The sequence below is a fragment of the Antechinus flavipes genome, chromosome 3, assembly GCF_016432865.1.
Source record: "Antechinus flavipes isolate AdamAnt ecotype Samford, QLD, Australia chromosome 3, AdamAnt_v2, whole genome shotgun sequence".
NCBI classification, from domain to species: Eukaryota; Metazoa; Chordata; class Mammalia; order Dasyuromorphia; family Dasyuridae; genus Antechinus; species Antechinus flavipes.
The window spans coordinates 272746702-272764083 of NC_067400.1; the positions used below are offsets into that span (position 1 = coordinate 272746702).

Here is a 17382-nt window from a genome sequence, read left to right on the forward strand (position 1 = left end):
ATGTCCCACAAAATCAGCAAAGGGTTCATTTGGACCTTGCTCTATTTTTGTAATTTTGTATATTAACTCCAGTTTGCTTATTTTGTTGGGCTTGTATTCTACATAGTTCACTATATTCAGAAAGCCACAACAAATTTTGTCCAAGTTCTAAACTTGTCTTTGCTATAGATTTCCAATCACCTTTCATAAGCCAAATTCTCTAATACCATTTTAACATAAGAAGATGTAGCCCATAAAGAGTGCAACCCTTTTTCAAATCTTTAATAATTTCCAGATCAAAAGGAGTTTATCTTCTTTCTTGACCTGAAGAGTCAAACTCTTGAATAACAGAGTATGCATTCATTTTTAAATCAGATATATCCTGTCTTTTTTTAGCTTTTAACTAGTGCTTTTTGTAATCTTGTCATAGGCTGCTTCATAGGTGGTGCTGATTGTGTTACTGCCCATCCCCCTTCTCCTCCCTCCACCCATGAAGGGCTAATTGAGGGGTAGGTCAGGGGTTGGGGAATGCCCTAATGGCTCTAACTGTGAAGCAGAACACTCCTTAATTTTATCAGCTTTGTACTTAACTCCATTCTTGTCTAATTCTTTATGAGTTTCACTTAGTTTGTCAGTATCCTCCTCTTCCTGCACTTTCTTCTTTTTCCTAATTCTAATACTTATGTAATTTCCTAAAGCCAATTGTATTAAGTTCTATGTAAAGAATATTTCTTTAGTAATTGAATCACACCATTATCATTGTAATATTCACTTAATTGCTCTCCTACTAGTTTCCACTTGTCTGGCTCTAATTCTTCTTTCTTAGAGAACCAAGGAGACGAGTACTGTAATATTTCTAAAAGTCCAGTGATCTGCTCCCAAGTTACAATCAAATCTTGGTTTTTTAAATCAGTCTAACCATGCTTTCTACAAATTTTCTTTGCAGTGGAGAAGGCTCCTTTCTAAACATTTGTTCCATTTCATCTGAAACACTAGTTTAGCCCTTACCAAAGTTTCCTTCTTGTCTGTTTTTGTACTCACCCTAATTTCTGGGTCACAAAGACTTTTCCACTGAACTCAGGATTGTGTCAATCTGGATTTAAATCCTTAGTTCCTATTCGGGCGCCAATATGTAGTGTTCCGGATGGTTTTGTGGAGGTCTTTGGAGCAGCCTTTGTTTCAGTTGAGTAATCACCATGAAAATAGCCAGGGATAAAGTCCAAATTGTTTATTATCTCCTTCAAAGTCTAGTTTCCTTGCCTGGGGCCTGGGCTAGCTTTCTTGGAGCCTTCTGGAGTCTTGGTTTCAGTGGAGAAGTGAAAGAGGAGAGCCTGCCACCATGGTGGTGTGAGATGGATTGAATCTGTCTGGTTGAGTTTGTCCCAGCTTATATGCTCTATTATAATTAGATCATTTACAGTATACTGAGTATAAACCAATGATTATATCACTAGGGAACCATTATTTGTTATAAGAGTAAATCAGTCATACTCAACTAGAGAACTATTAATCACCATGCTATACTAGATAACCATTGTCTATCAGTTCCACTGAATTAGCACCTTGTAAGAATCCTTGTTTCAAGTATAGATTTCTGGCCTATAACACGTATAGTCAAATGTGATTTTTATTTTAAATCCCTTTTTCTAAAAAAGTGCATTTGAACCTGTTTTGGATTATTGATTATAAGTTAACAATGTACAAATGCCGACAATTGCTTCTTACTTAAGTGAAAAAATTGAGGCTATTTTATGCAATCTACCTCTTTTCTCTTCATCTCAAAACCTTTTGATGTTATCCTCTATGCTCTTATCTTTTACTGAAATCCAACAATGAAGTGGACAACCTATATAAATCTGTACTTTATCTCATTGCTTCCTGTATCAAATGTGAATCATTCTTCACTCCCTCTAGTCTTCTACTTTATCCATACATTTTTTTCCTAATATTTTCAAACATGTCCTTTCTTAAAAAAACTTCACTAGACTTTACCATTCCCTCAAAATTGTCCTATATACTATTGTCTTATATATGTCCCTTTCTCAGTAATATTCTTAAAAAAAGATATTTATGCTCATTCCTTCTATTCCCCCTCTTTCTTCAGGTTTGTTGCACTTTGACCTACCTCATTGCTTAACTGAAATTACTCTCAATAAAGTTATCATTGATCTTTAATTTCCAGCTCTGATGATCTTTTCTAAATCACTGACCTTGACTTACTTGCAACTTGTGTTACTATTACCTACCTTTTCCTTGGATATTGTCTTTTATCTGGCTTTTTATGACATCACTTTCTTTTAGGTCTCCTACTTTCTAACTGTTCCTTCTTAGCTTTTCTAATTCATCATTCATTTTGCATCGGCTAATTTCAGGTTTTCTCAAGACACTGTCCTATGGTCTTTTTCTCCCTGTATTCTCTTAGATCACATTAGTACCTAAGGGTTTAATTATTATCTTTATGCAAATGATTCATAGATCTATATGTCCAACCCTGATTTCTCCCATCTCATTGCTATTCCATCATCGACATTTGCCCATTGGACAATTTGGACTGCATGTCCAGTTGGAGATGTTGTAAAACATATCTAAAAAAGAACCCTAACTTTTCCCCTGCATACCCCTCTTTCAAACTTCCCCCTTTTTTTGGGAAAGTATCACTATTTTTTCAGTCATCCAAATTTGTAACCTCATAATTAATTCAGAGTCTTCCTTAAGCTTTAGACCAGATTACCAAATCAGTTGTCAGGTCTTTTTTTTTTTTTTTATTTTTTATTTTTTTTATTAAATTTATTTATTTAATTTAATTTAATTTAATTTTATAATAACTTTATATTGACAGTTGTCAGGTCTTAGCATTTCTGCCTTCACAGTATATCTTGTGTTAGGATCCTTTTCAATACTTACTTACCTACTGCCTTGTTACCTGCATTATTGCAGTAGCTTTTTAATTATTCTTTTTATCTCAAATGACCCCCTACTCCAGTTTTACTCTTCACATTGCTGCCAAAAGGATTTTTCTTAAGTACAGATTTGACCATGTTACTCTCTTACTTAGTAAACTCCACTGGATCTCTTGTCTCCAGGATCAACAATCAATTATACTTTTTGACTTTTAAAACCCTTCACAATTTGACCCAAATCCATCTTCCCAGGTTTTTTTTTAAAATATATATTGCTACCTTTACCGTATTTACCAATTGAGCCAAGTTCAGTTTTTTCTCTAACCCATACATATGAAGGCCAGTCTATGGTGTGCCATTTCATTGGTCATTCCTTATATCAGGATGCTCTACCTTCTAGATTTTACCTAATAGAATCCCTCTCTTCAAGGAACAGATCAGGCTCACATGAAGTCTTTCTTGACTCCAACTGTTGGTAACCTTCCTCCCTAATGTCTTTGTATTTAACTATTTTGTATTTATTACCTTTATACTTATTGTGTGTATATTTAAATATAAATATGGGCTTATTGAGAATAGCTATTGTTTCATTTTTGGTATGCTTTCCCAATGCCTAGAATGATAATTATCACATTTGTAGGTGCTTGATAAATGTTGGTTGATTATAATTCTTGTTGCTTAACATATTAGTGTAAAGTGCTTGTTTATTAACTAATTTAAACATTCTGCTTCATTCTTTTTTCTCATTCAACTATTGTTTCCTATGTATAGATTGTCATAGGCACAAAGGGAAAAAAAATTAAGTCTTCTAAGCTGCTTGAGGGCAGGATCCCTTTTTTAAAAATTGTTTTTTTTTTTTTAACCTTTCTCCTCAATATTTAAAACAGTATTACATACAAATTAGGCACTCAAAATATTTGTTGAATAAGTAAGAAGCAATTCCTCTTCTGAGATTTTTGTTTTGTTTTTGTAGATAATAAGCTATGTTTATCTGAAACGATTATGTAATAAAGAAAGGAGTTTATGATTTTTACATGAGTTTTTCTTAAAAAAAAAAAACAAATTAGAGATTTGAAGCTGGAGATAAGTGGACATTGGGAAGACTTAAGGAGATGTGGCACTTACCCACTTGAAATGGTGGGTAAAATTTAGATAGGTGGAAAAAACATAAGGACAGATATTCTGAGAGGGATAAAGGTTGTCAGTAGATCCTTGATTTGGGCATATAGAGAACCAAAAGTGAAGAATGATTTCATTCTTGATTTTATGGTTTGTGTGGTAGCAGTACTGGGAGTTATTGCTGTATTAGTTGGATTGTGGAGAGTATTGAATATTATACAGAAGAGTTTGGACTGTTTTCTGTAAACATTGGTAGTTATTGTAGCTTTGCTTCAAATTTACATGTTCCAGATTAGTGGAATTCAATCTATGTGGAAATCCTTGGGACATTTCACTAATAAATAATGAATTTTCTGACAGACTTGTGAAATAGATAAAAATACAAATAGATGTTCAAGGCCTTCATCTTCTTTTAATACTAACCTATATTATATCTACTCCTGCTTCAGTCAGACTGCTGGACACCTTTCCTCATGTTGTTTCTATACTTGAAAATGTTCTCCTTTCCTCTTCTTTAGCTTTAGAATTCCTACCCAAATTTAAAATTCATCTCAAATAACAGGTGTTTCATAAACCCTCCCTGATGTTTCCTATAAACATTTTCCTTTTCAGATCTCATATACGATATGTAATTTAAAAAAAAATATTTTTTGTATTTAGTGTTTGTCAAATCTAGATTTTTCTCTTCTTCAGTGCTGGGATAATGCTGTTAAGTTTTTAGTAAATGTTTGCTGTGTAATTTCAGGGGGAATTAAATGATTGCATCTTATATCTGCTGTTGGAGAGTTAGAAGAAGTAGAGAAACCCTTTAAAAGTATAGAGCCTTCAAATTATGATAGAATCATAAAATCTCATATTTGAAAAGAGTCCTAGTCCAGTATTGCTAAATTCAAAAGGAATGGCTCCCTGTGAGTAATATATTGATTTAGCATTATCATCTATGTTGAATTGTATTTTTATTTTTTAAATGGTTCCCAATTACTTATCAAACTAGAACTTTACTAAAGGTTTTCACACCTTGATTTTGATACCTTTGATCCAGTCTACCCTATACACAAATAAGCAAGTCTCTTCAACAGCATCGTCATCAGCTGTTTTCTCCCATCTAAAAATGTCTAGTGGTGAGAAATTTTACTTGGCAGTAATTTCGCTACAGTGGTTTTAGGAGTTTACTCATGGGGCATCTGTATGCCAATGAAAATTACCATTCCCTATCCTGGTTCCTTGTTAAGTGTCCTATTACTTCAAATGCTGTGGAAGGGGACAAACTATTTAGGAATTTTGGTTGTCTTATTTTCTTTCAGGTATAACATTGTTTTGATGGCCCTTTGCAAGAGTCATAGTTGATTGATGTCTGTGTGTGTGTAATACTGCTCTCCCGAGCCTCCCTAATAATTCACTCTTGACTAAGTGACAAATAGGATGTTCTCTGTATTATTTTAGAAGACTTATATTATCATTTGGAGTTATACTCTTTCCTCCCGAATTATTGAAAGTACATGCTTCATACTAGTATATGTTATTTGTGGGACTATGAATTCAACCATTCTGGAAAGGAATTTGGAACTATGCCCTAAAAGTGACTAAAATGTCCATACCCTTTGACCCCAAATCCTAGCATTAGATTTATTCCTTGAAGAAGTTGAACAGAAAGAAAGTGGTCATATATACCATTATAGTCGTAGCAGTGGTTTTGTTTTGGCAAAGCAAAGTAAATGTTCAGGGATAGGGAAGGGCAAATAAACAAACAAACAAATAAAGACACACACACACATACACTATTTAAGTGTGATATAATATTACTCTTTAAAAAAAAAAAAGAGACAAACTCAGAAGCATTGGATGAATTATATGGACTGATGCAAAATGAAGTAAGAAGAGCCAGGAAATTGGTATATACACTAACTATAACAGAATAGAAAACAGAATGAAAAACAATAATTGAGAGCTGAATAAAAACCAAGCTTTTCCTAAAGTAGAGTTGAAAAAAAAATGTATCTTTCTTTTTTATTGTTTATTACAAAAGATTGCTAAGTAAGGGAAGGGGGGGGTATGCATATATTTGTATATAAATACAATTTTAAAATACGTCTTCTTAATTTTATTTTGATTCATACAAGTTTGTAACGATCACACTAGCACCCAGGGCACCCCAGAATCAGCTGGAGTCAGGATAAGAAAAAGTCCTTAATCTTTATTCTCAGTCCCCAGACACCAGATTGAACAGGATGGAAGCAGATTCTCCGCAACCTCCTTCTCCTTCGTCTGGATCGAGAGTGTGTTCCTGGCTAGTCTTACTTCGCCCCCTAGTCCCTCCTACAATCCTTTGTACACCACTCATTGAGCCAGTACGGATAGTGGAAAGGATCATTTTCCAAGCATATGCCCATAGAATATCATCCAATCAATAGTTAGCCTCAAGCACTCGGCAATCCTGACCTCAGTGCATTGAATTCAATAGTTTCAGCCCTCTACACAAGTTTCTTCTAAACTTCAAATTTTCTTAAGTAAGAATTGCTTTTAGTGACCTTATATTCTTTTTATCTCCTTTTGCCCAAAAGACTACTTTTGATAAATAATAGTATAGATTAATTTTTCTTCCTATGTTCTGCTTAATATCTAAGGAGCTGTCCTGATATGTTCTTATCTTTACAAGACTGTAGCACAAGTCCTCTTATAGGTTAATATTTTCACCATTTGGATTCTGCACATACTTATTCATCACTTAAAAAAAATTGTGAACTGAAGCTGTACTTGGTTTAAACTGTTATCTAATAGACATTTATATTTTAGATGTTGCTTCCATATGCCTATAGAAGTAGGAAAGGGAGAGGCTATTCTCTGATAAGTAGTTATGTCAATTTTATATTTTTAGAAAAATTTCATATTCTCTTGAGTCAATTTTTGTGCTTTTTTTTCCCAAATTTTTCTTATATCTCTTTAGTTTATTTAAAAAATTCCTTTTAAGCTTTTCCAAGAAGAATTTTTGGGCTAGACCACAATCCTGGAATATTAGAATTATTAAAAAGATAGGTCTTTGTTATTGGAAGAAATGTAAGTTGAACATTTAAAAAAATTTGATAATTTTCCAAGGGGTATCCAGCATGCTTTCCTTTTCATGTTCAGTTTTGAACTTTGCTTATTGTCTGTATTCATTATCTCTCCCAGAGAGTTGTACTGATGGTAAATTTGACCAATCAACTGTGTATCTCAGACTAGAAAGAAGATTCTTGATCCACTTGTTCTTTTTCAGTGTAGATCTTTAGGTTGGGGAAAAAAACAAAAACAAAAGCAAAAACCAAACCTGTTTCCAGTTATTATGGGTCTGATTTGGGGTCTTTGCAATGTTCCGGGTCTCAGTAAATTCAGCAAGAAGTCATTCACAAATAAAAGCTTCTGGAGAACCTTAATTTCTATAGAGAACCTCTCTTGAATTTGAATTTTCCCCTCTTAGCAGTACATCTGGAGCTATATTGTTAGAGCCCAAATTAAGTGATTTCATTGTCTGATGATTTTAAAAAATTTTGATATAAAAATCTTCACATATCTTTTGAATTCTTTGTTTTTTTGGCTTCCATCCAGTTTTATCTCAAATGACTAGGATAATTTTTCCTACTTGAGTCTCTACCCAATGTTCTTTTTTTTAAAAGTGATTTATAATCTTTTATTTTTATGTCATCCATTTCCAGTTACTACTTCACCTACCACCACGTAAATTCTCTGTTGTGACACAAAAGAGAGGTTAAGCAAATTTATTTTAACAGGGTAATACTTCATCATTAGTCCCCAAAATCTCTGCCATAAAAGGGAGGTGTTTTATTTCTCCAGGACCAAGATTAGTTATTATAGTTACTCAGCATTCAACTTTGAGCATTCTTTTCATTGACATAAATGATTTGTAAATATTCTTCTCTTGCTTCTGCTTATTTAATTATATATCAGTTTATGCATGACTTTCTATGTTTCTTTACATTACTAATATCCTTTATTTCATATTGGAACATTCATTATGTTTATGTACTAAAATTTATTCAGCTATCCCCCAGTTGAAGAGCATTTACTTTGTTTCTGATTTTTTATATTTCTCCACTTAGCAATAATGTATGCTTGTGGATAATAGTAATTCTTTTGAACACCATTTGTTACCTTTTACTACATATTTTTGAGAATTGGCTGTTTTATGTATCTTGGATATCTGACTTTTGTTAGAAATAAAATGCAAATAATTTGTCCTGAATAACAGTTTCTCTTCTTAATTCTTTAGTCAGAGGATTGCATTTATTTATTTATTCATCTATCTATCTATCTATCTATCTATGTATTCATTCATCTATCTATCTATCTATATGTCTATCTATCTATTTATTTATTTTAAAATATATGGTTTTGGTTCTCCTAGTGTCTTATCTCCTTTATTGCTACTTCTCTCTTCCCATTATTTACCTTGAGAGTCTCGAACAAACTTTCATTAAACATGTTATTCCTCCATTTTTTTTAATGAAGTTAATAATTGCTCACAACCAATCTTCTGTTTTTAAAGAAGGAAATAAATTTGTTTAGAATTGAAATCTTTAGGTAATATTGCTAAAATTGTCATCAGAATTAGATTAATTGAGTTAATCTCTGTCATTACTTTGAAAGTGGACTATGGATGAAAACTTTAAAATTCAAGCCATTTGGATTTTAAGCTATGACTTGTTTCACTGAATACAATATAATGTACTAAAATTAAAAAGTCAAACCCAAATTTCCAAAATTTTGTTATTTAGACAAGCAATTAATAAGAAGATTTAATTGTAACAAAGATATCCCACTAGAAGGTCTGAAAAATGTAAGTGGGCTATAGGAGGGGAAAAAAATCAGAAAACGAGAATAAAGGCAAAAGTTATAGATAAAATGGAAAGAAGAAAGAATGTAATGAAAGAGAAAAAGCTTTAGGATCCTGACACTGTTATCTATGTACGTATTTACTTTATGTAGGTCAACAAGGTAATAAATTTTCTTAGAATTATACCAAACTCTACAAAACTGAAATTATTGATGTCATCTTTCAGCATTGTAAGCTTTATTTGATGCTTATGTTTTGTTTTAATATCAAATCATAAAGACATTTCAAAGCTGTTTTATTGTGATTTTTTGTGTAATAAAAGCAACTAAAGAAAATAAGTTGTATAAATTCTATTTATATACAGTGTATACATAATTTTTAGTAATGTTTTATTAAATTTTAATAAGTTTCACATGTAATTCAGGAATTGTAAATTTATACACACATTGGTTCATATTAACTTTGTTTGTGGCCATTTTATTTGTTCCAAATTGACCACTTTTTTTTTTTTTTTTTAAATCTCCTTCACAAGCCCTCTTTTATAGACAGAGGCAATACCCTGAATAAATCCCAATTAGAAATTGTTTAACATTAAGCACTAATTTAAATGTTAGGCTTGATAATTACTTTCCTACAATTGCTATTTTGGGTCCTTTCTTACTAGCCTGAGGAAATGACAAGATTGAGAAGCATGAACAGACAACTCCAGATAAATGTTGACTGTACACTGAAAGAAGTTGACCTCCTTCAATCTAGAGGTATAGACTTAATTGTTTGGTTAAAACATAAGTTATAGTGTGGTATTTTAAGATGCATAGATAATATAATGTTGATTAGAGAATTTTAAGGAGAAAAGGTTATCCAGTTAAATTTTTGGTAAATAACTTTTTTTTTTTTAAAAAGATCACTGACCAATTTTTTTTCCCCTAGAAATTACTTATTGGTGCCTCAATAGTGATTTCATTCTGAAATTCTTACCTTGAGAATTCTGTATTAAAAATAGATTTTTCACTTATCAGAATTATAGAATTTACAATTAGGAAGCACTTTTAAAGGTCTTCCAGTATAGTTCTTGCAAATCACTCATTGACTATGAAAACCTAAAAAAGTTTTCTTTTGTTTAGGAACTCAGCTTATGAATAAATGTGTTTTTCTTTAAAAATCATTACAAAACTATAGATCTAGGAATTGAAAATATCCATGTTTAGTTTTTTATACCATTTTTGTTTGATACATTTGTGATAGGAAACTCAAGCTTGCCAGTGGTATAATATAAATTTTTTTTATTACAAAGCATAATATTTAAATATGCAGTTTAAATATCCCCTGCAATCTAGACAAAAATAAAACTGAAATAATTTGAAAAAAATTCAGAAATATAATTAATGAGGCAACAATAGAGGTAAAAGCAAATTTGATGTTGGAAATTGAGCACCCTAATCAGGTGTATCTAAAGAAGCAATTTAAGAGTTAAGACCCACCCGTCTGAAGCATCAAAAGAATCTCTAAATATTCTATGAATTGTGTAGTGCAAAATTCTATATAGAAAATGGCACCAACTTTTTATTTTTGTTTATTTTGGGGGGGGGGTTGAGGGATGAGGATGAAGATATGCATGAGCAAAAGAATTAAAGCTTTCCGAAGTATTTGGTTAGACTTTACTAGATTTAATAGGAGAGTTAAAAATGAGAGTACTAGCTTTTACTTAAGTAATTCAAGTAGCACATATAAAACATTTTAGACATAAATCTCTAGTTAGGAAGTCATATAATTTTTATTTTAGAATTTCCATTATGTAGGAGACCTATGAAGTCATCTAGTCCAGTCCATGCAGATTATGAATACAATCTCTGCTTTAAAACCTCCATTATTGGGGAATTCATTGCCAACTTGAACAGTCCATTCTCCTCTTGGATAGCTCTGATTTTTAATAAAGTTCTTCCTTGTTTGAAGAAGTCTGAAGTCTGCCTCTGCAATTTCCATCCATTTCTTCTAGTTTTACCCTCTGGGGTCAAGCAAAACTAGTCTTAATTCTACTTCTACACAACAACCCTATGGATATTTGAAGACAATTCTCATGTTCTTTCTAAGTCTTCTTTTATCTAAACTAATTATTACTAATCCCTTGACAGATCTGCATGTGGCATAGTTTTCAGTCACTTGGTCATCACAGACATTCTCCTCTGGATGAGCTTCATACTTGTCTGAGTCCTTCCTAAAAATGGAATTCCTAGAATTGGCATTACATTCCAGATATCTTATCAAGACAGAATGTCAGCCTCTTTGGTTTTAGGGATAACACATTCATTAATGCTGCCTATGATCATATTAGGTTTTTTGACTGCTATATCACATTTGATACATATTTAGTATGTGAAAAGCTCCATTCTCTCCCCACATATATGGTAATAAACATGCTATTGAGTTGTACCAGAGACAATATGGTATAGTAAAAAGAACTTGGAGTCAAGAGAACTGGGTGTGAATTCTGCCTCAAACACTAACCTTGTGACCTTGGGCAAGTCACTCAACCTTTCAGAGCCCATCTGCTCATTTGTGAAACAAAAATGCTAACATTTATACTGGGTATCTCTTAGTTGCAAGGAGAGCACTTTGCAAACCTTAAAATGTGCGTAATTGTAAGAAGTATTTGTCTTCACTTTTCCTTTATTTATGTAGTACAATTTTCAGTAGGACCACTTTTATTCCCTATTGAATCTTATCTTTGATTTGATCTAATTCCAACCTATTAAGATGTTGTTAGTTCCAGTACACTTATCCATCATACTGGTTATCTTTCCCAACTTAATGTAATCTTAAAATCTGGGAATCATGCCATTTATATCTTTAATTTATTGGTAAAAATACTGGCTTAGAATGATGTTTCAAGTTAGGATATTTTGCTTTTATTATTTTAAAATATTTTAATGAGCAGTCATAACAATCACTTTCAGAAGATCTGACAACAGGTAGAAACCTGTATAAAATTTATGAATGCCTTTGAAATTTTAAATTTATTTAAAATATTTAAAATTATTAGGTACATTCTTCTGGACCCACTTTAAAGGGATACTTTAGTATTTAATAGTACTAAATACAAAATTTAAACTGTAATATTTAAATTCCCTATAGATAAGGCTCAAGAGTTTTTATTCTGTATAATAAGATTCTAGTTTAACTTTGGCACTATAAAAATAACCTTTCTATTATAATAATAATAGTTAATTTTTAAGGTCCTTTTCTAAATTTTAATTCTAAATTCTAAACTTTAGATTCTTTGGTTTGCTGAAAAGCTGTACTAGTTAAAAGGAATAAAATTCTAGAATTAGTGCTTTGTTGGAAAAAAAGGATTTAATAAATGAACAAAGGAGTATTATGTTCTATAAAAATTAGTTTAGGAAAGTAACAAAAGTGGCATGTTGTTAGATTTGCGTGCTCATGTGGATGACAAATGTAGCTCTAGATTTCTTTAAAGTAGAACATAGAAATAATTCATATAGTAAATTAAAAAAAAACCTGTCATGGAATAGTTAATAATGGGCAATTATAGCTATAGTGCAGATAAAAGAAAATTAGTGAATGAAGTAAATTTTAGTAGGAATAGAAATTCTTAGAGATACTGATAACCAAAATTTTTCCCCTAGGGATTGACCCTCCTATTTTATTCTGTAATTCTTTCTGTGTTCCATCTGTTCATTGGTTAAATTCATTGATAGACTTTATGTGTAACATAATTAAGACCATCAAGCTTATTTTTATTATTCAAATTCATCTGAGTAATTAAAGATCATTATATTAAAGACAGTACATAAACTTGTTTATAATTATATATGTGGACATATATATCTTCCTTTTATTTCATTTTGCTTTACTTTTCTTAAGTCCATTAAAAAGTGCAACTGTCCTCACTGGATGGTCTAATTGCCATTTCTTTTGTTGCCCAATAAGTTTGTTTATGCCTAACTAAGAAAACTAATAGAAAAGTTTCAGAATTGTTATTTTAGATAATTTAGTAAAACAAAACAAAACAAAACACTAAATTGAATTTAAAATTAAGGATTTCTTTTATTGTGTATTTTCCCAACATGAGGACAGGACTTTAAGATTGTAATAAAAAAGGGCAGGATTTGAGTCAGTAGTCTGAGGTGAAGAAATTCTTTCCTAATTTCTTTAATCTCTTTTCATTTATTCCAATTTCAGGAAAATAAGCCTAACTTTCTATTTTTTTTCTTGATAGGCAATATTACAGTTAAGGGAAAATAAACCTAAATTTCTGCTTTATTTTTTTCTTGATAGGCAATTTTGATCCAAAAGCCATGAATAATTTTTATGACCACATAGAACCTGGTCCAGTTGTGCCACCGAAGCCATCAAAAAAAGGTGAGTTATCAGATATCATCAAAATACATTGGGAACTTTTATACATATCTTGATTCAGTTCAGCAGGCATTTATTATGCTCCTACTATGTGTAAGTCTCTGCTGATCATTAGAGATAAAGAGGATAAAATAAATCATCAGACATTTATTCAAACAAAACAATCTTATCTTTAAGGAGTATGCAAATATCTAAGTATAGGATAACTGGAGGAGGAAAATTGTCCACTAAAATATGGTGGACATCAGGGAAAAGTTTTAGGAAAGAACAGCACATGATAAGGAATAACTGAATTGGATGGTGAAATATTGTTTTGGGGAAACAGTTTACTTAGAATATAGAATTTATATGAACTAAAATGGGAAAGGTGTTTTGTATTTGGGTTGTAAAAAGCCAGGCTGATAAATTGGTATTTCAGAAGTCATAGTAAGCTGATGAAAAATTTTGAGCAGGACAATGACATGTTCTTTATTTGATCCTTACAAAGCTTAGACCTTAGTTGAAATGTGAAGGATGAATTAGAAAAGGGAAAAGTTGAAAACAGGAAAACTTTTATTTTTATTATTTATTTATTTATTTATTTATTTTTTAAATAACTTTTTATTGATAGAATCCATGCCAGGGTAATTTTTTACAGCATTATCCCTTGCATTCACTTCTGTTCCGATTTTCCCCCTCCCTTCCTCTACCCCCTCCCCCAGATGAGGAAAACTTTTAAAGCTAGACATTGAGGGTCTATACTGTAATGGTGGCTGTGTGAATTGAAGGAAAAGACAAGTGTGAAAGATGTTGGGTTAAGTTGATTTTTTAAAGATTGACAACTGATATGAGGAGTAGAAGAGGGAGATAAAAGAAAGAGATGTGACAAGTATTCTGATTCTGTTTTAGACAATTTGAATTCGAGGTATTGATGTAAGTTATGGTTAGTAGTTAATTGATAAATAAGAGCTTTATTTGTTAAAGATTATCACTATAGACTGCTTTAAAAAAATAGACATGCTGATATTGATAACTAGCAATAATGCAATGCTCTGGAAGTTTTATTTTAAGAAAGTGCTCAAATTATAATTTATTATTATTTTCTCATTTTATTGAGTTCAAATCTGGCCTCAGATACTTACTAGCTATATCACCTTGGAGAACTCAGTTAACCTTGTTTGTCTCAGTTTCTTCATATGCAGAAAGAGCTAAAGAAAGAGATTCTGGTATCTCTGGATACTGACCCTAGTGGGATCATGAAGAGTTCAATGTGACTGTACAACAACTTTTATTTTTAGAGACAAATTGTTTAATGGCATAGTATATAGAAAATAATTCTGTATTACTCACTTTACATTTAAAACATTTTGAATAAATGAAGTTTTATAAATTTAGAATTTTCAAAGGTATGCTTGCTTTAATTTTACAAAGATAGAAAATTTGATTTCTGAAGAAAAATTATAGTAGCTGAGTTTTTACCTTAAAAGACTATAAGGTCATTTAAAAAGACTTTATACTTGAAAAATAATTATAGGGTGTTTTTTTTCAAATAAGACAATAATTTCAATATAATGGATACCAGTACAAAAAGCAATCATACTTTTATGTTATTTGTTATATAATGGAAATTTTCTTTTATAGGACATTATAGAGAAAAACTTTTTCTCTATTTGACATGGTTTATATGTAATCTTATCAGCAGACGAAAGAATGAATTGGAGGATTACTTAGATTCCTTTTCACGTCTGTGATTGTGTGATCTTTATTTTTGTAGGATAGAAAGTTTAAAGAGACTTTAAACATTTTTTATGAAGATTCATTTCTGACTTGAAACTAAGTTTAGGATAATTTGTGTCAGTAACCATTGTCAAGTTAGCAGCTAACACTGAATAGTTATATACAACTGTTAACTTTTTTCTCCATTAAATTCTCAGTCAATGCTATTGCCTTACATAAATATAATTCTTGGAAATTGTAGCAGGCCAGAACTCTGAAAGGGTGTACTTGAATCTAAGACAGCAGGGTGCTTGGAGTTAAGTACCTACTAGGTATGAGATGGTGGTTCTCTAAGCACATACTTGATGTAATGTAATGATGTAGTCATTTTAGTTGGTGTATACTTATGCTAATGTGGTGATGTGATGTTATACAGCTGTGCATTCCCAGTGTGGTGTTGTAATGAAGTCGTGCTGGGGTATTTAAGGGAGTCCCAGAGAGAGAGGGCTCTTTGGGCCATAGCTGTCTCAGCCACAGAGAAGACTTCAGGCTCCAGAGTCCAAACTCCATCTTTGACCAGCCACGTAGTGGCTGCTTTCCTGCCTTCTTCACTTCATTCCCCCACTAAGCCCAAATGGGCTGTCCTGAGACCCACCAGTGAGCTAGCCCAGACCTTACAGGAAATGTCTTGCATATGCTATTTAAATTTCTTTCCCTTGAAACCAATATTGAATTTAATATTTAGTATGCAGATTATTTGGAATATAATGTTTGTGAATTTGGAGAATACCATAATCTGAAAAATTGAAGTTGAACATCATGGAAATGTTTAATGGAAAATACAGAGTGGAGAAGAATAAGCTACAGTACATTATGAACAATACATTTTGTTTAATGAAGCCACATAAAGAGTGCTATTGAAGAAACGTACAATCAAGAAAGAAAAAATGATCATGTAGTGAGAGAACTCCGTGAACAAGCATTTTTAAGTGCCCATTATGTACTTGGCATTCTGCTGAGGATACAAATACAAAAAATGAAATAATCTCTAGTCAAAGGGAGCTTCCATAATTGATGGCTTGTATGCTATTTTGGAATCTACAGAATATCAATAGAACTTGAAGGAGGTTCCCAGGAAGTTAGAATAACTCCCTATGGACAGTTTATTAGAAGACATGGATAAGAGACACAGAAGGAGATTAGGAAAGACTGAGTTGGAGTTAGTATCTTTGGAAGGCATACCACATTGCACATTGTTGGAATCATAGATTCTTTGGAGTATTAATGTTTATCACTTTTTAGCAATTCAAGGTATATTAGCCATTATTACTTGTAATGATAGAATTGGTATTTTAATACTTAATGAATCCTTTGAGGTATTGATATCTATTATGGGTATTTTCTTCACTAATACATAGTAACTGATGATGATGATACTAGCTAGGATTTATATGACTCTAAGATTTATAAAGCATTTTATAAGTGCTTTACAAATATTTTCAGTATTGATTGAAATATACAGTAGGCAGTTTTCCTCAGTTTCTGTAGTCAACACAATTGAGTAACTAATGGGTAGCATTCTGTTGATTTTTTTTTTTTACCTAAGCTTTTTTTTTTTTTTTTAACCTAAGCTAATACTGGGATAACAGCCAAAGCAGATCTGTGCTTAGTCGGTTCACTTGTTGAGATTTGCCAGAATTCATAAGCCATAGATCTTTGCTCATCCAAGGAGACCTGCCTCCAAATAACAATAAAGCCTCAGCATTTAGTGGAGTATTTTAGAAAATGATTAAGTAGGAAAGACATAAACCTTAAAACAACTCTTCCTAATAAAAAGTATTCAATTTTGGTTAAAAATTGGTTATATTATTTTTAAATGTACATATTGGTTAACATTGTCATGGACGGACTGTATGCTTCATCTGTAATTAAAATAGACTCCTGATTTCAGGGAGCATTTATATTATAAGATATTTAATATTTGAATTTACCTAAGAATCTAGTAAGTTTTACCTAGAAAGAATGCCATGTGAATTTGAGTTTATCGGTATTTTGTTGGGAAACCTGTTAAGAATTGCCCTATTTAAAAGTATGCAGTGAGGCAATGATATAATAAGAATAGCTGCAGCATATAAATTTATTTTCCATAATGTCAACTCTTGATTATTTAGAGGTTATCTAATTTGGATATTGTTTAATCTTCTTTTATTCCTTTTTTCCTCATTTGGATATTTTAGTACCCATTAGGATCTTAATAGCTATAATTATAGCTAACATTTATGTAGTACCTACAATGTGCCAGACACAAGTGCTAAGTGCTTTATAAATATAACCTCATTTGAGTTTCATAACAGCCCTGGAAATTGGTGCTATTATTATCATCTCTGTTTTACAGTTGAAGAAACTGAGGCAAATAGAGGGTAAGTTACTCAAATTCATACAATTAGTGGCTGAGGCCAGATTAAAACTGAGGCCTTTCTGATT

The 17382-nt window shown here is 31.7% G+C and overlaps 1 protein-coding gene across 2 annotated transcripts in view; it reads left to right on the forward strand.

Moving 5' to 3' along the window:
- TAB3 (TGF-beta activated kinase 1 (MAP3K7) binding protein 3) overlaps nucleotides 1-17382 on the forward strand; it is an 86598-nt gene that overhangs the window by 54029 nt on the left and 15187 nt on the right. For both annotated transcript variants that reach the window (XM_051985051.1, XM_051985050.1), the window contains 2 exons: nucleotides 9491-9584; nucleotides 13123-13206. In XM_051985051.1, the coding sequence (XP_051841011.1) occupies nucleotides 9491-9584; nucleotides 13123-13206 (178 nt within the window). The remainder of the gene's footprint in view (nucleotides 1-9490; nucleotides 9585-13122; nucleotides 13207-17382) is intronic.